The sequence below is a fragment of the Anomaloglossus baeobatrachus genome, chromosome 1, assembly GCF_048569485.1.
Source record: "Anomaloglossus baeobatrachus isolate aAnoBae1 chromosome 1, aAnoBae1.hap1, whole genome shotgun sequence".
Lineage (NCBI taxonomy): Eukaryota > Metazoa > Chordata > Amphibia > Anura > Aromobatidae > Anomaloglossus > Anomaloglossus baeobatrachus.
The window spans coordinates 960,021,209-960,047,455 of NC_134353.1; the positions used below are offsets into that span (position 1 = coordinate 960,021,209).

A 26,247-nucleotide genomic window follows, 5' to 3' on the forward strand; every position below is an offset into this window, starting at 1 on the left:
TGGTCCTGGTTGAGGCGGGCTAGGTCTGTATGAGGTGTGCTGGTCCTGGTTGAGGCGGGCTGGGTCTGTATGAGGCTGCTGGTGCTGGGTCTGGTGCTGGTTCTGTATGAGGCTGCTGGTCCTGGTTGTCAGCTCTCTGTGCTTCAGGGGGAGGCGCTGGATGTAGACACAGACCCTCGGCTGCAGCCCCCCCTTCTCCTGTATGGCTGAGCTGAGTGGCTCTGCTTTATGTTTCTTCAGCCTCCCCTGTGTAACAAGCGCTGTGTCCCTGCCTATGAAGCAAGCTCGCGTGTGAGGGACCCTCCTCCTTATCCGGCTGCTGTTCCCACTCCTCACACTGGCTGTGGCTTTGTACAGAGTCACCGTCCCCGCTGTCACCGTCCTCCTGCCTTGTGTGGAGCCGTCACTGCCTCTGCGTGGGTGAGTAGTCAGGCTTCTTCCCTGAGCGTCCACTGTTGGCTGGTGAGACTTACCCCTGGTACCTCCGGATCTCGGGAAAGTTGGGTCCCTGCAGCACGACCCTTGTCCCGACCTTATCCCGCTTTCCGGTGATTCACCGACCTTAGTGACCTGGATAGCAGACTATAGGGCAATATGCTGTGGGGAGCTCGTCTACAACGCGGCCATCATCAAACGCCACCACCCAGAAGTCGAAGCCCTTTTTTTTTTTGGCCAAAAACTAAAAAAAAAAATATGACGTGGGCTCCGCCATATTTTTGTATGTTAGCCCACTTTTTGTCTCCTGCCAGGTACAACTAGGCAGCTGGGGATTGGAATCGACAGCGCAGGGTGGGCCAAACTTTCTGCCCCCCTCACTGCGAATTGCAGTCCGCAGCCACCCCAGAAAGTGTCACTTTCATAGAAGTGCCATCTTCTGGCGCTGTATCCAACTCTTCATTGGGCCTGGCACCGGGTGGCCTGCTGGGTAATAAACAGTTAATACCAGCTTTGTTTACTAACTGATATAAAGCCCGAGATTCTTAATGTCAGGCCACGTTTGACCCAACCATTAAGAATCTCCAATAAAGGGTTAAAAAAAAAGACTACACAGAGAAAAAATACTTTATTTGAAATAAATCCACAGACACACTTAGGGCCTCCATGTTTATTACTCCCTCTCACCCCTCCACGATCCTGGTCTTCTGTCTGAGAGAGAGATTTCTGTACTGACCATGCCAGGCTGCTTTCTGGGCATGCTCAATACAGACAACAGGATCCTGTGTATCAGGATCCGGCGACTTCCGGTACAGCACGATCCGGCGCTCATTCAAATACACTGCAATATCACGGATCCATTGACATGCGGTATTATGACAGAGGACAAAAACACTAAGGGGGGGAAGTTGCATTTTTGACAAAAGATAAAATACCGCAAATCAATGGATCCAGTGTGTGACGCACGCAACCGCATGTGACCGGATGTTGCCGCAATTCCATTGGAAATGCATTAAAATGACAACGCAATTGTAAAGGATCCGGTTTTGCGGCAAAAAATCCTTTCATGCCGCAGCTAAAATAACGCTGATGTGAAACCAGCCTTAGGCTGCTTTCACACTACGTTTTTTTTAACATCCGTCATGAACGTTTTTTAACGCAAAAACGGATCCAGTGCAAATGCGTTTTCATTTCAATGCATTTGCAATGGACTCGCGTCAACATACGTTCACCTGCGTTTGCGTGCGTTTTAGTGAGGATCCAGCAACTTGCAGTTTTTTAACATTTTTCAAAAATGCTACTTGTAGCGATTTTGAGCTGCGTCCCAATGCTGCAAATTGCTGGATCCGATTCCTAACTATACTGCATGCAAACACAGGTGAACGCTGGCATGCTGATAGACAGGATCCTGCTTGCTCTACTGAGCATGCACAGAAACCAGCCTCGCGTGATCACTCCCTCTCTCCACCTCCCTCTCTCCCTCCCCCCTCTCTCTCCACCTCCCTCTCTCCCTCCTCTCTCCCTCCCCCCTCTCTCCCCCTCTCTCTCCACCTCCCTCCCTCCCCCTCCCTCTCTCTCCACTCTCCCCCGCCTGAGAGCGGAGGATGCTCGTAACCAAGGTAAACATCGGGTAACCGCGGTCTTAGTTACCTGATATTTATCTTGGTTACGCGTGCAGGGAGCCGGCTCCTAGCAGCTGCAGACGCTCGTAACCAATGTAAATATCGGGTATCCAAGCAAGTTACCCGATGTTTACCTTGGTTACGAGCCTCGCAGCTGTCAGAAGCCGGCTCCCAGTCTTTCACGTTCAGTTCCCCTCACTCCCGATCACATGACTCCAATGCCCGCCCATAAACTTAAAGTGACAGGATCCTGCAAAATAAAACATGTGTTTGCATACATTTTTTTGCTGTAAAAGCAGGATCCGCTTTTGCAGCAAAAAAACATTCATGTCGCATGGTAAAAAAACATAGTGTGAAAGCAGCCTTAGCAGTGTAGAGCAGCGCGGTCTGTAGAGATGTAATTTTTATGGCTTGAAAAAGGGCCTTTGTCAGCCGAAACGTTTTTGGGTTTTTTTTGCACTTTTTCCTTCTGTATGCTGGAACAAATACGGATTTATAAACGGAGTGGGGCTTCTCTGTGCCTTGGAATTGTTTTGATTCTTTACAAAATTGCAGCTGGTGGAGAGCTGCACCAACCAGCACAAGTGTGGAGCGGTGCATGGGATACTGTTGATTCAAGCCACTCTGTAGAGATGGTTATTTCTGTTGGGGTTGCGCTCTTTCTCGCCATGGCTGGAGTGCAGCCTGTGTCCCCGTCTCCCGCCCTGGCTGGAGCGCAGCCTGCGTCCCCGGCTCCCGCCGTGGCTGGAGCGCAGCCTGCGTCCTTGGCTCCCGCCGTGGCTGGAGCGCAGCCTGCGTCCCCGGCTCCCGCCGTGGCTGGAGCGCAGCCTGCGTCCCCGGCTCCCGCCGTGGCTGGAGCGCAGCCTGCGCTGTGAACAGGAAGAAGGCGCCGGGCCGCTCGGGTGCTGCGTCCATCACTGACGGGTCCCGGAGTGTGTGTGACCTGTGAGGGGAGCGCGCCCATCACTGAGGGGTTCCGGAGTGTGTGTGACCTGTGGGGGGTGCGCGGCCATCACTGAGGGGTTCCGGAGTGTGTGTGACCTGTGAGGGGTGAGCGGCCATCACTGAGGGGTTTCAGAATGTGTGTGACCTGTGAGGGGAGCGCGGCCATCACTGAGGGGTTCCAGAGTGTGTGTGACCTGTGGGGGGTGCGCGGCCATCACTGAGGGGTTTCGGAGTGTGTGTGACCTGTGGGGGGTGCGCGGCCATCACTCAGGGGTTTCGGAGTGTGTGTGACCTGTGAGGGGTGCGCGGCCATCACTGAGGGGTTTCGGAGTGTGTGTGACCTGTGGGGAGTGCGCGGCCATCACTGAGAGGTTCCGGAGTGTGTGTGACCTGTGAGGGCAGCATGGCCATCACTGAGGGGTCCCGGAGAGTGTGTTACCAGCGGAGGGCCATCACTGAGGGCTGGAGCGCAGCCTGCGTCCCCGGCTCCCGCTCTGGCTGGAGCGCAGCCTGCGTCCCCGGCTCCCGCCGTGGCAGGAGCGCAGCCTGCGTCCCCGGCTCCCGCCGTGGCTGGAGCGCAGCCTGCGTCCCCGACTCCCGCCGTGGCTGGAGCGCAGCCTGCGTCCCCGGCTCCCGCCGTGGCTGGAGTGCAGCCTGCGTCCCCGGCTCCCGCCGTGGCCGGAGCGCAGCCTGCGTCCCCGGCTCCCGCCGTGGCTGGAGCGCAGCCTGCGTCCCCGGCTCCCGCCGTGGCTGGAGCGCAGCCTGCGTCCCCGACTCCCGCCATGGCTGGAGCGCAGCCGGTGTCCCCGGCTCTCGCCGTCCTTCCTTCTGCTGTTATTCCTGTTATGTTGTTTGTCCTTGGATTAAGCCGGTGTGAGTCTTCTGCCTCGTCTGCTCTATTGTAGCCCGGTGGTTTCTCACTGGCTTTGAACAGGAAGGGGGCGCCGGGCCGCTCGGGTGCTGCGTCCATCACTGACGGGTCCCAGAGTGTGTGTGACCTGTGAGGGGAGCGCGGCCATCACTGATGGGTTCCGGAGTGTGTGTGACCTGTGGGGGGTGCGCGGCCATCACTGAGGGGTTCCGGAGTGTGTGTGTGACCTGTGAGGGGTGAGCGGCCATCACTGAGGGGTTCCAGAGTGTGTGTGATCTGTGGGGGTGCGCGGCCATCACTGAGGGGTTCCGGAGTGTGTGTGTGACCTGTGAGGGGAGCGCGGCCATCACTGAGGGTTTCCAGAGTGTGTGTGATCTGTGGGGGGTGCGCGGCCATCGCTGAGGGGTTTCGGAGTGTGTGTGACCTGTGGGGGGTGCGCGGCCATCACTCAGGGGTTTCGGAGTGTGTGTGACCTGTGAGGGGTGCGCGGCCATCACTGAGGGGTTCCGGAGTGTGTGTGACCTGTGAGGGGTGTGCGGCCTTCACTGAGGGGTTCCGGAGTGTGTGTGACCTGTGAGGGGTGTGCGGCTCTCACTTCATACTTTGTCACTTTGAAGCTGCTGTGCAGGAATTGTGACACATCGGGGATTTCTTAACAAAACATTTACTCGCAGTCACCAGTTTCATGGCTTTCGGCATTTTCTCCTCCTCGCTAGGATACTCTCTCCACCATAAGCTCCCACAATGGGTGCAGCAATAGACCCTGCACTACACATGGGGGAGAGAGAGAGCGACAGACCCGACACTACACATTGGGGGGAGAGAGAGCGACAGACCCCGCACTACACATGGGGGAGAGAGTTCGACAGACCCCGCACTACACATGGGGGAGAGAGAGCGACAGACCCCGCACTACACATGGGGGAGAGAGAGCGACAGACCCCGCACTACACATGGGGGAGAGAGCGACAGACCCCGCACTACACATGGGGGAGAGAGAGCGACAGACCCCGCACTACACATGGGGGAGAGAGAGCGACAGACCCCGCACTACACATGGTGGAGAGAGAGAGTGACCGACCCCGCACTACACATGAGGGAGAGAGAGCGACAGACCCCACACTACACATGGAGGAGAGAGAGCGACAGACCCCGCACTACACATGGGGGGAGAGCGACAGACCCCGCACTACACATGAGGGGGAGAAAGAGCGACAGACCCCGCACTACACATGGGGGGGAGAAAGAGCGATAGACCCCGCACTACACGTGGGGGGGGAGAGAGCAACAGACCCTGCTCTACACGTGGGGGGGAGAGAGCGACAGACCCTGCTCTACACGTGGGGGGGGAGAGAGCGACAGACCCCGCTCTACACGTAGGGGGGAGCGACAGACCCCGCACTATACATGAGGGAGAGAGAGCGACAGATCCCGCACTACACATGAGGGAGAGAGAGCGACAGACCCCGCACTACACATGGTGGAGAGAGATATCGACAGACCCTGCACTACACATGGGGGAGAGAGAGCGACAGACCTCGCACTAGACATGAGGGAGAGAGAGCGACAGACCCCGCACTGCACATGAGGGAGAGAGCGACAGACCCCGCACTACACATGAGGGAGAGAGAGCGACAGACCCCGCACTACACATGAGGGAGAGAGAGCGACAGACCCCGCACTACACATGGGGGAGAGAGAGCGACAGACCCTGCACTACACATGGGGGAGAGAGAGCGACAGACCCTGCACTACACATGGGGGAGAGAGAGCGACAGACCCTGGACTACACATGGGGGAGAGAGAGCGACAGACCGCGCACTACACATGGGGGAGAGAGAGCGACAGAGCCCACACTACACATGGGGGAGAGAGCGACACACCCCGCACTACACATGGGGGAGAGAGAGCGACAGACCCCGCACTACACATGGGGGAGAGAGAGCAACAGACCCCGCACTACACATGGGGGAGAGAGAGCGACAGACCCCGCACTACACATGAGGGGGAGAAAGAGCGACAGACCCCGCACTACACATGAAGGGGAGAAAGAGCGACAGACCCCGCACTACACATGGGGGGGAGAGCGACAGACCCCGCACAACACTTGAAGGGGAGAGAGAGCGACAGACCCCGCACTACACATGAGGGGGAGAGAGCAACAGACCCCGCACTACACATGGAGGAGAGAGAGCGACAGACCCCGCACTACACATGAGGGGAAGAGCGACAGACCCCGCACTACACGTGGGGGGGGGGGAGAGAGACAGACCCCGCACTACACGTGGGGGGGAGAGAGCGACAGACCCTGCACTACACGTGGGGGGGGGGAGAGAGCGACAGACCCCGCTCTACACGTAGGGGGGAGCGACAGACCCCGCACTACACATGAGGGAGAGAGAGCGACAGATCCCGCACTACACATGAGGGAGAGAGAGCGACAGACCCCGCACTACACATGGTGGAGAGAGAGATCGACAGACCCTGCACTACACATGGGGGAGAGAGAGCCACAGACCCCGCACTACACATGAGGGAGAGAGAGCCACAGACCCCGCACTACACATGAGGGAGAGAGCGACAGACCCCGCACTACACATGGGGGAGAGAGAGCGACAGACCCCGCACTACACATGGTGGAGAGAGAGATCGACAGACCCTGCACTACACATGGGGGAGAGAGAGCGACAGACCCCGCACTACACATGAGGGAGAGAGAGCCACAGACCCCGCACTACACATGAGGGAGAGAGCGACAGACCCCGCACTACACATGGGGGAGAGAGAGCGACAGATCCCGCACTACACATGGGGGAGAGAGAGCAACAGACCCTGCACTACACATGGGGGAGAGAGATCGACAGAGCCCGCACTACACATGGGGGGGGAGAGAGAACGACAGAGCCCGCACTACACATGGGGGGGAGAGAGAGCGACAGAGCCCGCACTACACATGAGGGAGAGAGAGCAACAGATCCCGCACTACACATGGTGGAGAGAGAGAGCGACAGACCCCGCACTACACATGGTGGAGAGAAAGATCGACAGACCCCGCAGTACACATGGGGGGGGAGAGAGAGCGACAGACCCCGCACCACACATGAGGGAGAGAGACAGCGACAGACCCCGCACTACACATGTAGCGCCCTGGACAAGCCAGGTCGTCACAGGTACTACAACAACACACCCCACACCCCGGCTAGGCACACCGAAGTCAGACAAAAACCCTTGTTGCCTCCCTCCAGGGGCTGATGTCCACACCAGGGGGTGGAGCCAGGTGGTTGGCCCCACCCACCGAGGAGTTCACAGTCCTGGAGGCGGGAAAAAGAAAGTCAGATCAGTTTTGAGGGTGAAAGAGTGAAGTAGTAGAGGAGCAGACTGACCGTGTCCGGGTACGTGGCCCGGGCACATACAGCAAGGTTGGCAGACGGTGGTGACCGTCTGCAGGAGAGGCCGATTGGAGTGAACCGTAAGGACCGGGGATGGGCGGTGGCCCGCCGGTACCAGACCGGGGAACGAAGAGAAGCCAGCACCGTTCGGCAGGGCCTACGGACCCCGACCAGGCTTGGAGTCGCCGTAAAACCGGTCAAATCCGTTAGCGAAGGGAACCTCCTGGGTTTCCCAGCAGTCAAGACCCGATAGAAGGCAACAGCTCACACCGTGAAGGGAAATACAGTCACCGCCAAGGCTACAGTTCCCAGGGCCAGAGCCTGCGGGCAAAAGGGGCTCCCTCAGCATCCATCTAAGCTGGGGAGCGGGTTACCGGTGGGAAGCCATCAGTACCAAAAACATACTAAAGGTGCAGGGAAAGACAGTTACCATGAACCTACCGGGAGCAGAAACCACCGCAGCCGTCAGTGGGACCCGTCCATCCAGCCGTGTGTTTTACCAAGGACTTTGCATTCGTCATTGGCTGAGTGAGTACCACTGCGCCGTGCGGCACCGCGCTGCCCCTGCGACCCTGCACCTCGCCAGGTCCCGTAACCCACCTGCCACATCCCTCCCTCCCTGGGCCCCGGGACAGCCAACCCCCTACCCACGGAGGGGAAAACAACAACTACGCTGCTCCCTGTCATCGCTCCCTGGATCCCTGTCCAGAGCAGCGGTGGTGTCACAACCTCACCACAACCGTGGGTGGCGTCACGGACAATAAATCCCCAAAACCATTCCCCTTTTCACTCACGGGCGAGGAGCGCCGCTCGAGTCCCCGGGATCCGGCCCACCGCTCGAGCCACCGAGCAGCAAGCGAAGCAGCAGCAATGCCGGACCCGAGCGTGGTGAGCGCAGCGTCCTCCTCCCCGCCCGCGACAACTTGGTGTCACTAACAGGATCTTACCGCTCTGCCGTCTGGTAGAGGTGCTCCTTGTGACCGCCGGAGGTGTCCGGCCGAAAATTTTGCAAAGCCGCCATTTTGGGCGCGAAAAGTCCCCGCTCGAGCGTCTCCTCGAGCAGTGGAGGCGCGAAAGCCGAAACCTCGCCCCTGTAGAGGAGGAGCCGGAAAAAGACTAAGGGGGACGGATGGCGCCTGGCCGCATGTAGCTCGTGGCTATAAAAGCAGGGACGCCGGGACTCTGCAGCGATCTTCTGGTTCCTGGAAAATACCGCTACCAACATGTCTGCCCTGTCCAACTACGCAGAGGTTACGGAACCGGTGCCTGGAACAGCGGAATGGCTCCGGGCCCGAACGGCGGGGATCTGCCGGTGCTACCGGAGTCAGATATGTCTCCTGATGAAGCAGTGGGCCGAGGAGGTGGAGAAGGTAGCTGCGGTCGCCCGGGTGTACGGAATGGAGGCCATGATGGAGGAGCTGGTGAGTGACCCACGCCCCTGTGTCCCCGAGGGACCGGCCACTGCGTCTGAGGGACCCGGTCTACCTCTGGCCCCCATGCCGCCTCCGTCTTCCCTGCCCGTGCGTCCCGCTGCTGCTGGTCCATCTGGCACACACCCCCTCATAGCGGTAGCCGAAAGAGTGGCGAGCCCGGAGACTGCGGCAGCTGGCGGCAACCCGCCTGGCGCAGGGACGGATGATAGTGACTCCGGGCCTGACACAGAGCCGGTTTCGGAGGAGGACGAAGGAGTCGTCTCCCTGTATGGCATGGAGGCCACTTACATCCCCCGGAGCGGAAACAACGGATACCGGGCAGCCCTTCCTCGTCGCGCCTGCTATGCGCTGGAGGGGCTGGTGCCCGTGATCTTCCACCCAGGGCCGGGGGAGGAGGACGAGAATGAGCAGTGATGGCAGCGGAGCCCCGCTGCAAGTTGTCCCCGTTGGGACCACCAGTTTAAAAGTTTGAATGATAAGCAAAGAATGAATCAACCGAAGAAGTTACCTGATTGGCACCGTGATTGAACCGGCCGTTGCCGGCAACTAGTCCCCGTAGGGACTTTCTGCAACCGTTTGCATAGGAACTGCTACGGACAAGCCCGAGAACTTGCAGGGCAACCACAAACTTGTGGCATGTAAATAAAAATGTCTGGCTTATACCGTTACCGCCTCCGGAGAGGCAGATTTGGAGGAAGGGTGTTGTGAATGTTAGTTATGTTTTGGCTGCTGGGAGGCTCCCTCTGGTGGCCAGGAATGGTTTGGACTTGGACCAGGTGTGTTGTGCAGTGGGTGTTTCCTTTGCTAACTCTCTGCTTATTTAATCCTGGTCTGATTGCAGGCTGTTGCCGGATGTCAGTTGTTCTTTGTATCTCCAGCCTGCTTTATCCTGCTCTACACCACATCCTCCCCAGAAAAGTGCTTGCTCTTTATTTATTGTCTGGTTCTTTTGCTTATCTGGGTTTGTCATTTGCTGTGGTTGGTTTCAGGTTATTTGCTTGTAGGGATTTTCACCCTCAGTGGATTGTTGGGGAACTCCCTGCAGTCCTGTGTGGAGTATAGCTCCTTTGGGTCCATGTGTTTGTGGCTTGTTGACTTTGTTATGATTCTTGTTTTCTGTTCATTGGTATGACAAGGGCACCTGGTATAGGACGGAGTTCAGATCTAGTGATCTGAGGGCCTTTTTGTACTATCAGGAAGTTGGTATTTTACAGGGTTTTTCTCTGGCCACCATCAGTCCCTTTCCTGTCCTTTCCTATTTTAGTCAGCGGGGGCCTCACATTTTGCTAATCCTGTCATCTACCTGTGTATTGTGTTTTTCCTATATCACCGCAGTCTTTCAATGTGGGGGGCTAGCTATTCTTGTCTAGTTTCTGAGGCAGAGAGTTATTCATCTTTCTTTCCTTTAGGATAGTTAGTTCTCCGGCTGGGTTCGCGGTGCACAGGATGTTAGTTCACTCCTCGGCTACTTCTAGTTGTGATGGTTAGTAAGGGGATGGCGGCCAGATTAGTTGAAAATGCTCTTGTCACCTTTTGCCAATGATTTGTGGTGGTCTTCCATGGTTCCGGATCATAACAATACATCCGGCCCACAAATTTAAAGGGTACTCTTAAGAAGGAAAAAAAAAAAAATCTGCTGAGAAAATTTTTTTTTTTTGGTGTTTTTCCTCTTCTTCTTTGGGTTCTGTGGAAGATTTCTTTTTTCTAGCATGGATGAATTAGATGAGCGTGTTGCTCATCTTGATGCTAAGGTTCGTCGTATAGAGTCTTATCTTGCACAGACTCCCCTTGCAGAGCCTAAGATTCCTGTTCCTGAATTTTTTTTGGGAGATAGGTCGAGATTTTTGAGCTTCAAAAATAATTGTAAATTATTTTTTGACCTGCGCCCTAAGTCCTCAGGGAATCCCGTACAGCAGGTTAAGATTGTCATCTCCTTGCTGCGTGGTGACCCTCAGGACTGGGCCTTCTCTTTAGCGTCTGATGATCCGATTCTCAGTGATGTGGACTCCTTTTTTCAGGCCTTGGGTTTATTATATGACGAACCCAATATTGTGGACCAAGCAGAAAAGGTCTTGTTGTCCTTAACTCAGGGTTTGGATTCTGCAGAAACGTTTTGTCAGAAATTTCGAAAGTGGGCGGTCCTTACCAAATGGAATGATGATGCGCTTGCGGCTCTTTTTCGGAAGGGTATTGCCGATGCTGTGAAGGATGTAATGGTAGGATTTCCCGTCCCTTCTGGTCTTGATGCCACTATGACCTTGGCCATTCAGATTGATAGGCGTTTACGTGAGCGCAGGAAGATACCTGCTGGTTTTGTGCCTGTGGAACAGCCTTTGGAGCCTATGGAGTGTGATAGGGTCCTTTCTAATGCTAGTCGGCAGGGGTTCAGAGGGAAGAATAGACTGTGCTTCTATTGTGGAGACTCTTCTCATAAGATCTCTGTCTGCCCTAAACGTGAAAGGAGATTGGCTACTTCTGTTACTGTGGGTTCTGTGCAACCAAAGTTTCTTTTGTCTGTCACATTGATTTGCTCATTGTCTTCCTTTTCTGCATTTGCCTTTGTGGACTCAGGGGCAGCGCTCAATTTGATGGATTTTGGGTTTGCTAGGGATTGTGGTTTCCCCATGGTTCCTTTGCAAACTCCTATTCATTTAAGGGGCATTGATGCTACCCCTTTGGCAGAACATAAACCCCAATTTTGGACCCAGGTGCCTATGAGAGTTGCACCAGCGCATCAGGAAACTTGTACATTTTTAGTATTGCATAATCTACAAGATACCTTGGTACTGGGATTTCCGTGGTTGCAGACCCATAATCCGGTTCTTGACTGGAGATCCTTGTCGGTAGCTAGTTGGGGTTGTCAAGGTGTGGATCAGGACCTTTCCGTGTCATCCACGTCTGCTCAGGCAGTTGATGTTTCGGCTTTCTTGTCTGATTTCTGGGATGTATTTAATGACCAGGAATCTGATTCTCTGCCCCCACACCGGGACTGTGACAGTGCCATTGAGTTGGTGCCCGGTTGTAAATTTCCCAAGGGGCGGATTTTCAACTTGTCTGTGCCCGAACATGATGCCATGCGGTCATACATCAGGGAATCCTTGGAGAAGGGGCACATTCGGCCCTCATCTTCTCCTTTGGGTGCCGGCTTCTTCTTTGTTGCTAAGAAAGATGGTTCGTTGAGGCCTTGCATTGATTACCGTCGTCTTAATAAAATTACGGTCAAATATCAGTACCCTTTGCCTCTGATGTCTGATCGGTTCTCTAGAGTGAAGAGAGCCAAATGGTTTACGAAACTGGATCTCAAGGGTGCGTATAATCTCATCCGTATTAAGGAGGGTGATGAATGGAAGACGGCTTTTAATACTCCTGAGGGGCATTTTGAGTACCTAGTGATGCCTTTTGGGCTCACTAATGCACCCTCCGTCTTCCAGGCCTTCATGAATGATATTTTTCGGGACCTTATTGGTAAATTTTTGATTGTGTATTTGGATGACATCTTGATTTTTTCTGATGATTGGGACTGTCATGTTGGGCAAGTATGGGATGTTTTTCAGATACTTAAGGATAATGCACTGTACGTTAAGGGGTCAAAGTGCCTCTTTGGGGTGCAAAGGATTTCCTTTTTGGGCTTCATCCTGTCTCCCTCCGCTATCGAAATGGACCCGGTTAAGGTTCAGGCTATTTACGACTGGGTGCAACCGACTTCTCTAAAATCCCTGCAGCGGTTTTTGGGGTTTGCTAATTTTTACCGTAAATTTCTAGCCAATTTTTCTGCCATTGTCAAACCTCTGACAGATTTGACACAGAAGGGAGCTGATGCTGAGCATTGGAACCCTGAGGCAATTGTGGCCTTCCAGGAGCTTAAAAGGCGATTCACTTCTGCCCCAGTTTTGCAGCAACCTGATGTGTCTCACCCATTTCAAGTTGAGATCGATGCCTCAGAGATCGGAGCAGGTGCTGTTCTGTCTCAACGAGACGCTACTTCGGGTAAACGTAAGCCCTGTGCCTTTTTCTCTCGAAGTTTGCTCCTTCTGAACGGAATTATGATGTGGGGAACCGGGAATTATTGGCTATGAAGTGGGCATTTGAAGAGTGGAGGCATTGGATGGAGGGGGCTAGGCATCAAGTTGTGGTGCTTACGGACCACAAGAATCTCATCTATCTGGAATCGGCCAAGAGGTTGAATCCTCGGCAGGCCAGGTGGGCTTTGTTTTTTACCCGGTTTAATTTTGTGGCCTCTTTTTTGCCGGGCACCAAGAATGTTAAGGCCGATGCCCTTTCCAGGAGTTTCTGCGCGGACTCTTTGGAGGTTGTCGAACCGTCTACTATCCTGAATGATGGTGTAGTTTTCTCGGCTATTTCGCCTGATCTGCGGTTGGCACTGGCGGAATTTCAGGGGGATAAACCTGAGAGATGTCCTACAGGGAAACTGTTTGTCCCAGACCAATGGAGAGACCGAGTTGTCTCTGAGGTTCATTGCTCTGTTTTGGCGGGTCATCCTGGCATTTTTGGTACTCGGGATCTTGTGAGACGCTCTTTTTGGTGGCCTTCCCTGTCCCGAGATGTCCGTCGTTTTGTGCAGTCGTGTGGAGTTTGTTCTAGGTCCAAGCCCTGTTGTTCACGTTCTAGTGGGCTATTATTGCCTTTGCCTGTACCGAAGAAACCTTGGACGCACATCTCTATGGATTTTATTTCAGAGCTTCCCGTCTCTCAGAAAATGACTGTGATTTGGGTGATCTGTGACAGATTCTCCAAGATGGTCCACTTGGTTCCCCTATCTAAGTTGCCGTCTTCATCAGAGTTGGTGCCTTTGTTTTTCCAACATGTTGTTCGTTTGCATGGTATTCCCGAAAACATTGTTTCTGACAGAGGGGTGCAGTTTGTATCCAGGTTTTGGAGGATTTTTTGCACCAAATTGGGTGTTTAGCTGTCTTTCTCCTCGGCGTTTCATCCTCAGACCAACGGTCAGACTGACAGGGCTAACCAGACCCTGGAGACCTATTTACGGTGTTTTGTTTCTGCGGATCAGGATGACTGGGTTTCGTTTTTGCCTTTGGCTGAATTTGCCCTTAACAATAGAGCTAGCTCTACCACGTTAGTGTCCCCCTTTTTCTGCAATTTTGGGTATCACCCTAGATTCCTCTCAGGGCAGCTTGAGGCATCTGACTGTCTGGGGGTGGATTCGGTGGTCAACAGAATGCAGCAGATATGGGGGCAGGTAGTGGATAAATTGTTTCAGTCCCAAGAAACTGCCCAAAAGTTTGCCAACCGGCGTCGGACTGTTGGACCCCGGTTTAAAGTAGGGGACATGGTGTGGTTGTCCTCTAAAAATATTCCTATGAGAGCTCCATCTCCTAAATTTAAGCCCAGATTTATTGGACCTTATAAGATTTCGGAGATTATTATCCCTGTATCTTTCCGTTTGACTCTGCCTGCGTCATTTAAGATTCATAATGTCTTCCATAAGTCCTTGTTGAAGAAACATGTGGAGCCAGCAGTTCCTGCAGCAGCGCCTCCTGACCCTGTTTTGGTACAAGGGAATCTGGAGTATGAGGTTGAAAAAATTCTGGATTCCCGTCGCAGTAGGCGTCAGCTTCAGTACCTTGTGAAATGGAAGGGTTATGGGCAGGAGGATAACTCTTGGGTTGTGGCTTCTGACATTCATGCGGACAGGTTGGTTCGCGCCTTCCATCATGCTCATCCCGAGCGACCCGGTGGCGTGGGTGAGGGTTCGGTGACTCCTCCTCAAGGGGGGGGCACTGTTGTGAATGTTAGTTATGTTTTGGCTGCTGGGAGGCTCCCTCTGGTGGCCAGGAATAGTTTGGACTTGGACCAGGTGTGTTGTGCAGTGGGTGTTTCCTTTGCTAACTCTCTGCTTATTTAATCCTGGTCTGATTGCAGGCTGTTGCCGGATGTCAGTTGTTCTTTGTATCTCCAGCCTGCTTTATCCTGCTCTACACCACATCCTCCCCAGAAAAGTGCTTGCTCTTTATTTATTGTCTGGTTCTTCTGTTTATCTGGGTTTGTCATTTGCTGTGGTTGGTTTCAGGTTATTTGCTTGTAGGGATTTTTCCCCTCAGTGGATTGTTAGGGAACTCCCTGCAGTCCTGTGTGGAGTATAGCTCCTTTGGGTTCATGTGTTTGTGGCTTGTTGACTTTGTTATGATTCTTGTTTTCTGTTCATTGGTATGACAAGGGCACCTGGTATAGGACGGAGTTCAGATCTAGTGATCTGAGGGCCTTTTTGTACTATCAGGAAGTTGGTATTTTGCAGGGTTTTTCTCTGGCCACCATCAGTCCCTTTCCTGTCCTTTCCTATTTTAGTCAGCGGGGGCCTCACATTTTGCTATTCCTGTCATCTACCTGTGTGTTGTGTTTTTCCTATATCACCGCAGTCTTTGAATGTGGGGGGCTTGCTATTCTTGTCTAGTTTCTGAGGCAGAGAGTTATTCATCTTTCCTACCTTTAGGATAGTTAGTTCTCCGGCTGGGTTCGCGGTGCACAGGATGTTAGTTCACCCCTCGGCTACTTCTAGTTGTGATGGTTAGTAAGGGGATGGCGGCCAGATTAATTGCCAATGCTCTTGTCACCTTTTGCCAATGATTTGTGGTGGTCTTCCATGGTTCCGGATCATAAAAGATGGGCCTGGAGGAAAGGGATGGCCCAGGCCCGCCACTACCGTAACCGGTGGCGATCCTCCGGGGGTTCAGGGGTCCCCATGGACGCGGGTCCCCTGAAAGAGACCGTACCCACTCGGGCAACTTGGTTTAGGACTGGGGTCAAGGGGTGTTGCCCACTTCTTAGGGGCAGCATCAGGGCCAGGTTGTTTGGGTGGGAGAAGAGCGGAAGCCGTAACCGTTTTAATAAAAATAGACAACCGTTAAGTAACGTTTAAGAATGTGCCTCCCGTTGTGGGATGATTGATGAAAAATGCTTGTTGTTACACATGTTTTACTCTTTTACAGTTAAGAAAAATAAAACCGGTGATGGACGGGCAGCCCGCGGACGGTCTGCATTTTACTAAGGGGGAATGTGGCGCCCTGGACAAGCCAGGTCGTCACAGGTACAACAACAACACACCCCACACCCCGGCTAGGCACACTGAAGTCAGACAAAAACCCTTGTTGCCTCCCTCCAGGGGCTGATGTCCACACCAGGGGGTGGAGCCAGGCGTTTGGCCCCACCCGCCGAGGAGTTCACAGTCCTGGAGGCGGGAAAAGGAAAGTCAGATCAGTTTTGAGGGTGAAAGAGTGAAGTAGTAGAGGAGCAGACTGACTATGTCCGGGTACGTGGCCCGGGCACATACAGCAAGGTTGGCAGACGGTGGTGACAGTCTGCAGGAGAGGCCAATTGGAGTGAACCGTAAGGACCAAGGACGGGCGGTGGCCCTCCGGTACCGGACCAGGGAACGAAGAGAAGCCAGCACCGTTCGGCAGGGCCTACGGACCCCGACCAGGCTTGGAGTCGCCGTAAAACCGCTCAAATCCGTTAGCGAAGTGAACCTCCTGGGTTTCCCAGCAGTCAAGCCCCGATAGAAGGCAACAGCTCACACCGTGAAGGGAAATACAGTCACCGCCAAGGCTACAGTTCCCAGGGCCAGAGCCTGCGGGCAAAAGGGGCTCCCTCAGCATCCATCTAAGCTGGGGAGCGGGTTAACGGTGGGAAGCCATCAGTACCAAGAACATACTAAAGATGCAGGGAAAGACAGGTACCATCAACCTACCTACTAGCAGAAACCAGCGCAGCCGTCAGTGGGACCCGTCCATCCAGCCGTGTGTTTTACCAAGGACTTTGCATTCGTCATTGGCTGAGTGAGTACCACTGCGCCCCTGCGACCCTGCACCTAGCCAGGTCCCGTAACCCACCTGCCACATCCCTCCCTCACCGGGCCCACCAACCCCCTACCCACGGAGGGGAAAACAACAACTACGCTGCTCCCTGTCATCGCTCCCGGGATCCCCGTCCAGAGCAGCGGTGGTGTCACAACCTCGTCACAACCGTGGGTGGCGTCACGGACAATAAATCCCCAAAACCATTCCCCTTTTCACTCACGGGCGAGGAGCGCCGCTCGAGTCCCCGGGATCCGGCCCACCACTCGAGCCACCGAGCAGCAAGCGAAGCAGCAGCAGTGCCGGACCCGAGCGTGGTGAGCGCAGCGTCCTCCTCCCCGCCCGCGACACACATGGGGGAGAGAGAGCGACAGACCCCGCACTACACATGGGGGAGAGAGAGCGACAGACCCTGCACTACCCATGGGGGAGAGAGAGCGACAGACACCGCACTACACGTGGGGGGGAGAGAGAGTGACAGACCCCGCACTACACGTGGGGGGGAGAGAGTGACAGACCCCGCCCTACACGTGGGGGGGGGGAAGAGCGACAGACCCTGCACTACACGTGGGGGGGGGAGAGAGCGACAGACCCCGCACTACACGTGGGGGGGGAGGGCGACAGATCTTGCACTACACGTGGGGGAGAGAGAGCAACAGACTCCGCACTACACGTGGGGGAGTTAGCGACAGACTCCGCACTACTCATGAGGGAGAGAGAGCGACAGACACCGCACTACACGTGGGGGGAGAGAGTGCGACAGACACCGCACTACACGTGGGGGGGAGCGACAGACCCCGCACTATACGTGGGGGAGAGAGAGCGACAGATGCCGCACTACACGTGGGGGGGGAGAGAGACAGACCTTGCACTACACGTGGGGGAGAGAGAGCAACAGACCCCGCACTACACGTGGGGGGAGAGAGAGCGACAGACTCTGCACGACACATGGGGGGAAAGAGCGACACCCCTCGCACTACACGTACACGTGGGGGAGAGAGCGACAGACCCCGCACTACACGAGGAGGAGAGAGAGCGACAGACCCCACACTACACATGGGGGAGAGAGAGCGACAGACCCCGCACTACCCATGAGGGAGAGAGAGCGACAGACCCCGCACTACCCATGAGGGAGCGATTGCGACAGACACCGCACTACCCATGAGGGAGAGAGAGCGACAGACCCCGCACTACACATGGGGGAGAGGATGAGCGACAGACCCCGCACTACACATGGAGGAAATCATCTCATCCTCTTCACAATAAAGGATATTCTGTTGTTTTCTTTTCTAAATATTTTCTAATAACTAAAGAAATTAAACCTGAGTCTGGAAATAATCTTCCATCTTACTGCAGATGTGAGAGGTTCTGATGTCATCACATGACATCATTATCTATGGGGATAAAAGAGGATATGACCGGGGAGGTGAGAGGCTCTGATGTCATCACATTACATCATTATCTATGTGAATAACAGAGGATATGACCGGGGAGGTGAGAGGCTCTGATGTCATCACATTACATCATTATCTATGGGAATAACAGAGGATATGACCGGGGAGGTGAGAGGCTCTGATGTCATCACATTACATCATTATCTATGGGGATAACAGAGGATATGACCGGGGAGGTGAGAGGCTCTGATGTCATCACATTACATCATTATCTATGGGAATAACAGAGGATATGACCGGGGAGGTGAGAGGCTCTGATGTCATCACATTACATCATTATCTATGGGGATAACAGAGGATATGACCGGGGAGGTGACAGGCTCTGATGTCACCACATTACATCATTATCTATGTGAATAACAGAGGATATGACCGGGGAGGTGAGAGGTTCTGATGTCATCACATTACATTATTATCTATGGGAATAACAGAGGATATGACCGGGGAGGTGAGAGGCTCTGATGTCATCACATTACATCATTATCTATGGGGATAACAGAGGATATGACCGGGGAGGTGAGAGGTTCTAATGTCATCACATTACATCATTATCTATGGGAATAACAGAGGATATGACCGGGGAGGTGATGGACTCTGGAAATGTCTGTAGTGATATTATTAATGTCTCCACACTCAGGATTACACAGTAGTGAAGACCTCTAGTGATCGCTGTCAGGCCCCTCTGTCTGAAGGACGGGGAGGAACCCTGAGCCCAATCCCGGGGCCTCCACCTCACCCCCGGATACATGAGGACATCAGTGACCAGAAGATCCTAGAACTCATCAACAAGATCATTGAGCTGCTGACTGGAGAGGTGACACTGCTGGGAATGCTGGGACATTATACAGGACGGCACTGGAGGATTCTGGGTGATGATGGTATCATTGTGTTGTCAGGTTCCTATAAGGTGTCAGGACGTCACCGTCTATTTCTCCATGGAGGAGTGGGAGTATCTAGAAGGACACAAGGAGCGGTACAAGGAGGTGATGATGGAGGAGCCCCAGCCCCGCACATCACCAGGTAATAGACAGGACTGAATACACCCGGCCTATAATTATCTGTATGTAATAATGATGTCCGTCCTGTCTGTGTCTCCTGCAGGTCTCTCCAGTACGAGGACGACCCCAGAGAGATGTCCCGCTCCTCCTCCTCCTCCACAGGATCCTCAGGTAGATGGAGATCTCCCCTATGAGGTGTAGACAGACGGCTGTGACCTCCTTGTGTTCAGTCTTGTTTTCTCCTCCAGTATTAGATGTTTTATACTTGTGTAATGAGAGCGGTGGAGACGGCAGGATCACAGCTGACCACAGACCTCACATGTCCGGATCTTATCTCCATTATTCCCGGGGACTTTTACAATATTTTGTTTTGCAGCTTTTGGACCCGGATAAAGATCTGAACAATATTAATTCTCCAGAGAGAAATGTGAGGGGCGATCAGTGGAGTAACGAGGAGATTCCTACAGATCACCGCCCCGGTGAGTACAGACCACCCAATAACGCACACAAGTCACACATTCCTATTTTCCGCTCTTTGTTGTGTCAGTTTCTCCAGCGGTATATTAACCCTTCATGTAAAATACACATGAAATGTGAATGAATGTGTGATCCCGGTGCAGGGGATAACACGGGATGTGCAGTTGTTATAGAGGAGAAATACAGCTGGACATGAATTCTGCCGATGTGAGCGAGGACCAGCTCCAGCTCTTTCCTATTATCCGCTGTCAGGGCTGATGAGGGGTTTCTCCAGTTTAGGGACTAAGAATCTGTCGCGGGCGGGGAGGGGACGCTGCGCTCACCACGCTCGGGTCCGGCTCGGGGCTGCTTTGCTTGCTGCTCGGTGGCTCAAACGGTGGGCCGGATCCGGGGACTCGAGCGGCGCTCCTCGCCCGTGAGTGAAAGGGGAAGGTTTTGGGGGGGTTTGGAGGGTATTGTCCGTGACGCCACCCACGGTTGTGGTGAGGTTGTGACACCACCGCTGCTCTGGACGGAGATCCCGGGAGCGATGACAGGGAGCAGCTTGGATGTTGTTTTCACCCTCCGTGGGTAGGGGTTGGTTGTCCCGGAGCCCGGTGAGGGTGAATGGAAGGTGGATGTCGGGGCTTGGTGAGGTGCAGGGTCGCGGGGGCAGCGCGGTGCCGCACGGCACAGTGGTACTCACTCAGCCAATGACGAATGCAAAGTCTCCGGTAAAACAAACGGCTGCATGGATGGGTCCCACAGACGGCTGCAGTGGCTTTTCTCCCGGTAGGTTGGCGGTGACTGCCTTTCCCTGCACCTGTAGTATGTTTCTGGTTCTGATGGCTTCCCACCGGTAATCCGCTCCCCAGCTTGGATGGATGCTGAGGGAGCCCCTTTTGCCCGCAGGCTCTGGCGCTGGGAACTGTAGCCTTGGCGGTGACTGTATTTCCCTTCACGGTTTGAGCGGTTGCCTTCAATCGGGTCTTTGCTGCTGGGAAACCCCGGAGGTTCCCTTCGCTAACGGATTTGACCGGTTTTACGGCGACTCCAAGCCTGGTCAGGGTCCGTAGGCCCTGCCGAATGGTGCTGGCTTCTCTTCGCTCCCCGGTCCGGTACCGGCAGGCCACCGCCCGTCCCCGGTCCTTACGGTTTGCGTAAATCGGCCTCTCCTGCAGACGGTCACCACCGTCTGCCAACCTTGCTGTATGTGCCCGGGCCACGTACCCGGACACGGTCAGTCTGCTCCACTGCTACTTCACTCTCTCCACTCCAGAACTGATCTCATCTCACTCCTTTCCCGCCTCCAGGACTGTGAACTCCTCGGTGGGCGAGGCCAACCGCCTGGCTCCACCCCTGGTGTGGACATCAGCATCTAGAGGGAGGCAACAAGGATTTTTGTCTGACTTTGATGTGCCTAGCCGGGGTGTGGGGTGTGTTGTTGCAGTACCTGTGACGACCTGGCTTGTCCAGGGCGCCACAAATCCATTTCTCCTATTACACTCATGTCCGTGTGTGACAGATACAGAACATGGAGACATAAATCCAAATAACAGGAGCGGATGGAGATTTCTGCTCTGAGGGTCGGTAATGCTGCTCACCAGGGAGGAGGAAGAGACAGAGATGGCAGAGCGTTATTATCACATAACAAATATCATGGTTACATGAAAGACGAGCGTCACCTCTTATATATAACCCATTGTGTCCTGATAGGATGTCCGGGGTCCGGCAATTTAATCCTGATATTGGGGGGGGGATTCTTGAGCGATGCTTCTATTGACGTAATTTTGTCAGTGAATGTGCAGGAGACGAATTTAGGATAAAAGGATAAAACATTTCTAGATTCTGATTTTCTTCTAGGAGAGAAAATATTCAGATTTATTTCCTTTTTAATCACAAGATGCTGAAATGTAACAAATATAGTGGAACTTTGGATTATGAGCATAATTCATTTCGGGGCTGTGCTCTTAAACAAAGTTACTCTTATATCAATGCGAATTTTCCCATAGAAAATAATTGAAACGCAGACAATTCATTCCACAACCCAAATGTAATTAGTATTTATATTAACTTATTACAGCAATACAAAATACTGTACATTATAAAACAAATTATACTGCTTTTTAGCTTAAATAGAATTATTGGTGAACTCGAGGTGCACTATAGAGAGAAAACATTATGTATAAACATGATAATCTTTATTCTAGTACAATACACACAAAAAAATACACCCCGAATCTATTCTTCCCAAAATAAGGACAGAAGTAAGCCTAGTGGGGGTAGGAATAGTGCCCAAGCAAGTAATTACATTACAAGCTATGTGCTGTACTGGTTAGCAGAAAAGAAGTACAGTTCTGTATCCACAAATGCAAATTAATAGACATGCTATATAGTATGTTCTGTACAATGGTATACTGTATATAGTACTTATATACAGAAAGTTAACTGCAGAGCGGGTCAGAGCGCAGTGAAAGGATGGAACCGGAAGTGTGTGCAGTGAGTATTTGCTCTTATTGCAAATCATTGTTTTTAAATCAAGTTATGCATTTTTAAAAAGCTTTGCTTGTTTTGCAAAACGCTGTCAAACCAAGTTACAATTAGGGTATGTGTGCATGTTGCGTTCTTCCGTGACACACATTCTGCAGCGGTTTTTCACTGCATGTGCATTTTAAAACGCAGCCAAAATGCTGCATTTTGGATGTATTTTGAATGCAGAATGGATGCATTCTGGATGCTTGCACTCCCATAGACAGAGTGGGAAAAGCATCCAAAACGGACAAAAGAAGTGACATGTTGCTTTTTAGAATGCATCGATTTTGTAAAAAGTTTGGCATGCAAAACGCTGCACTTTAAAACGCAACGTGCGCATGGAATTTTCTAAATTCTCATAGACTTTGCTGTGAACACAGAACGCATGTACGCTGCAGTTTAAAACACTGCGTAAGCGCATGAAAAAACACAACGTGCCCACATGGACTTGAGGGGGCTTTACACGCTGCGATATCATTAGCGATCTCGAGCGTGAAAGCACCCGCCCCCCATCGCACATGCGATATCGTGTGATCACTGCCACAGCGAACATTATGGCTACGGCAGCGTCACACGCACTTACCTGGTCGGCAACGTCGCTGTGACTGCTGAACAATCCCTCCCTCAAGGGGGAGGTGTGTTTGGCATCACAGTGACGTCACCGCGCCGTCACTAAGCGGCCAGCCAATCAAAGCGGAGGGGCGGAGATGAGCGGGACGTAACATCCCGCCCACCTCCTTCCTTCCGCATTGCCGGTGTAGGCAGTTAAGGAGATGTTCGTTGCTCCTGTGGTGTCACACATAGCGATGTGTGCTGCCGCAGGAGCGACGAACAACATCAATAATAAACAATTAACGATTTTTGCTTTTAGGACGACCTCTCCATGGTGAACGATTTTCACCACTTTTGAGGTTAGTAAAGGTCGCACGTAAGTATCACACGCTGCGATATCGTTAATGACGCCGGATGTGCGTCACAATCAACGTGACCCTGACAATTCATTAACGATATTGTAGCGTGTAAAGTGACCTTTAATCCAAGATTCCACTGTATCTCCTTGGTTGCTCATGTCTATTGCTGACTCTTCCATCTTATAGAGGATTTATGGAAGGAAAGGGGCTGCAGAGCGGTATTCTGTAAGAATTGATTTCTCTTGCACTGGCTCGTCTTCTCTTTTTGCAGCGCCCGGATCCTCCCGCTCTGCAGCCCCTTTCCTTCCATGATCAACTCCCTGCCTTGGGCAGTCGGCGCAGCAGCTTCTGGAGGATTTTCTTGGGCTGTTCCCAGTGTTGTACCTGCTAGTACAATTTGTGGGGTGAGCGCTGTAGACAATATTTTGGTTGCTGTGCTCGGCCGATTCACACATGGAGCGCCGCTGTCCTCTGTCCTTTTCTTTTTATAGAATATTTAGACACTCAGTTTTATGGCATCATAAAGTATAATTCCTCTTATGTCGCGTTATATAAGGCAGCCATGGACACTGTGCATGTGGTGCCAGGTATGACATTCAGGATATAATTATTACCTAGTTTGCTATGTCATTTCTTTTTGGACATGTTGTAGAGTTGTCTTGGTAATAAAACAATCATTATCTGGGCAGCACAATGATACTTCAGTCAGGGTGTAATGCTGCCACCGGGGGGAGCCTGAGCTCTGCAACAGACGACACTACACAGAGCAATGAGAACCAGGAAGGAAATGCACAGCGTTCTCATGCACTGCCTAATCAGCACAGCTGAGAGGCAGAACTGCAGGGTATGTGAGGAATAGTGAGACAGGCTGGGTCAAACACAGTACGGGCAGAAGCAGGACCGGAGGAGCGAGCAGAAGCGAAGTCAAAGTCAGGCTAAGGTCAGTACCGGAGGAAGCAACCGAGTGGGGAAATAGGAGGGAGGACACAGGACAGGAGGGATGACTAGGGGACAGAACACAGACAAGGGCACGGGGGCACAGGAACAGACAGATCAGGATATCACTCACAGGACCAGCAATCACAGGCAAAGCAGAGCCAAGCTTATAGCCGGCGCCGCAGGTTCACTGGAAGTGTCAGCTTTTAAGGCATCCAGGGGCAGGAAGTGAGGCCCGAGATAAGGCTTCGCCCCCTAGCCATGTGTATTGGGAGGCGAATCATGACAGTACCCCTTCCTCAAGGGGGGGCCACCGGACCCCCAGACTTCCCAGGATACTTCCGGTGGAAATCCACAATTAACCGATCGGCCCGCACGGATCGAGCCGGCACCCAGGACCGGTCCTCCGGACCGTAACCCTTCCAATGAATCAGATACTGGAGGGAACTACGAACTCAACGAGAGTCGATAATACGCTGAATTTCGTACTCCTCCTCACCGTCCACCAGTATCGGAGCCGGAAGGGTCTGAGAATCCACCACCGAAGGAACAAATGGCTTAAGCAAGGAGGTATGAAACACATTGGGAATACGCAAGGTCTGGGGCAGTTGCAACCGAAAGGCCACCGGGTAGATCACTTCGATGATCTCATAGGGCCCTATAAACTTAGGACCCAACTTGGCAGACGGAACCCTGAGCCTGATATTCTGAGTGGACAACCACACTTTGTCCCCCACCTGAAAGGGAGGTCCCAAAGAACGGCGTTTGTCCGCTTGGCGTTTCTGGGACTGTTGAGCCGTCACGATGTACCGCCGTACCTCCTTCCACACCTCCCCCAGATGCTGAATGATGGAGTCAGCCCCTGGACACCCCGAATCCACTCTAGAGAAGGTCCCAAAGTGAGGGTGAAACCCATAATTACAGAAGAAGGGAGAAGTACCCGTAGACTGATGGACTCTGCTATTGAATGTAAACTCCGCAAGGGGCAAAAACGTACACCAATCCTCCTGCTGAGCAGAAACCAAGCACCGCAGGATTTGCTCAAGGGTCTGATTCGTCCTTTCCGTCTGCCCATTGGACACGGGATGATAGGCGGACGAGAAGGACAACTCAATTCCCAACCGCCTGCACAAGGCCCTCCAAAACCGAGAAATGAATTGTACCCCCCTGTCAGACACAATATTCAGGGGCAACCCATGTAACCGAACCACCTGGTCAATAAAGTGGTTGGCAAGGGCCGCAGCAGAAGGTAGACCGGAGAGGGGAACAAAATGTGCCTGTTTACTAAAACGATCCACCACCACCCAGATCAGTCATACCATTTGAGACAGGGAGGTCCATAATGAAATCCATGGACAAGTGGGTCCATGGTCTTTCAGGAACAGGTAATGGAACCAGTTCCCCGGCCGGCCGGTTACGACATACCTTAGCACGGGCACATGTAGCACAGTCAGACACAAACCGAGCAACATCTGAGTGAAGAGATGGCCACCAAAACAGTCGAGCAACAGCCCTGCGAGTGCCTGTAACTCCAGGATGGCCACTAAGTACGGACTCATGGAACTCTTGAAGTACCCGTAACCGGAGGTGCAAAGGGACAAACAGTTTAGTGTCTGGAGCGGAAGATGGCGCTGAGGACTGGGCCTCCCTGACCTCAGCCTCTAACTCGGACGACAAGGCAGCGACCACCACCCCTCGTGGAAGAATGGAGGAAGGATGCTCTGGAGGTGACACCGGGTCCAAACTACGAGACAGTGCATCTGCCCTCACGTTTTTAGACCCTGGCCGAAAAGTAATACAAAAATGAAATCTAGAAAAGAAAAGAGCCCACCTCGCTTGTCGAGGCGTCTATCTCTTGGCGGACTCGATATACGCAAGGTTTTTATGATCAGTGATGACAGTAATACGGTGAACAGCACCCTCCAAAAAATGCCTCCATTCTTCGAATGCCAACTGTACCGCCAATAATTCACGGTTACCCACATCATAGTTCCCCTCAGCCGGAGTGAATTTCTTGGAGAAGAACGCACATGGTCGCAGATTAGTCAGAGTAGCAGGGCCCTGAGAGAGAACAGCTCCCACCCCCACCTCTGAGGCGTCCACCTCCACAACAAACTGTGCCTCGAGGTCAGGCTGTACCAGGACTGGGGCGGACATGAACCAGTCCTTTATCTCAAGAAAGGCCTGGACAGCCGTTTGCGACCAGTTCTGCAGATCCGCCCCTTTCCGTGTAAGGTCAGTCAATGGTTTGGCAATTTGAGAGAATCCCTTAATGAACCTTCGATAATAATTTACGAAACCCAAAAAGCATTGTAGCGCCTTGATATCCCTGGGTTGCACCCAATCCACGATAGCCTGCACCTTTCCTGGGTCCATTTTAAACCCATCACGAGAAAGGAGTAACCCAAGAAAGGCTATTTCCTGAACAGAGAAAAC

General features: G+C 53.0%; 1 protein-coding gene across 1 annotated transcript in view; it reads left to right on the forward strand.

Annotated features, from left to right (window-relative positions):
* Positions 1–228: 228 nt before the first annotated feature.
* Positions 229–26,247, forward strand: part of LOC142262054 (uncharacterized) — a 90,317-nt gene continuing 64,298 nt past the window's right edge. The window contains 5 exon segments of the mRNA XM_075332153.1: positions 229–420; positions 18,616–18,792; positions 18,875–18,998; positions 19,080–19,147; positions 19,353–19,455. Of these exon segments, the coding sequence (XP_075188268.1) occupies positions 229–420; positions 18,616–18,792; positions 18,875–18,998; positions 19,080–19,147; positions 19,353–19,455 (664 nt within the window).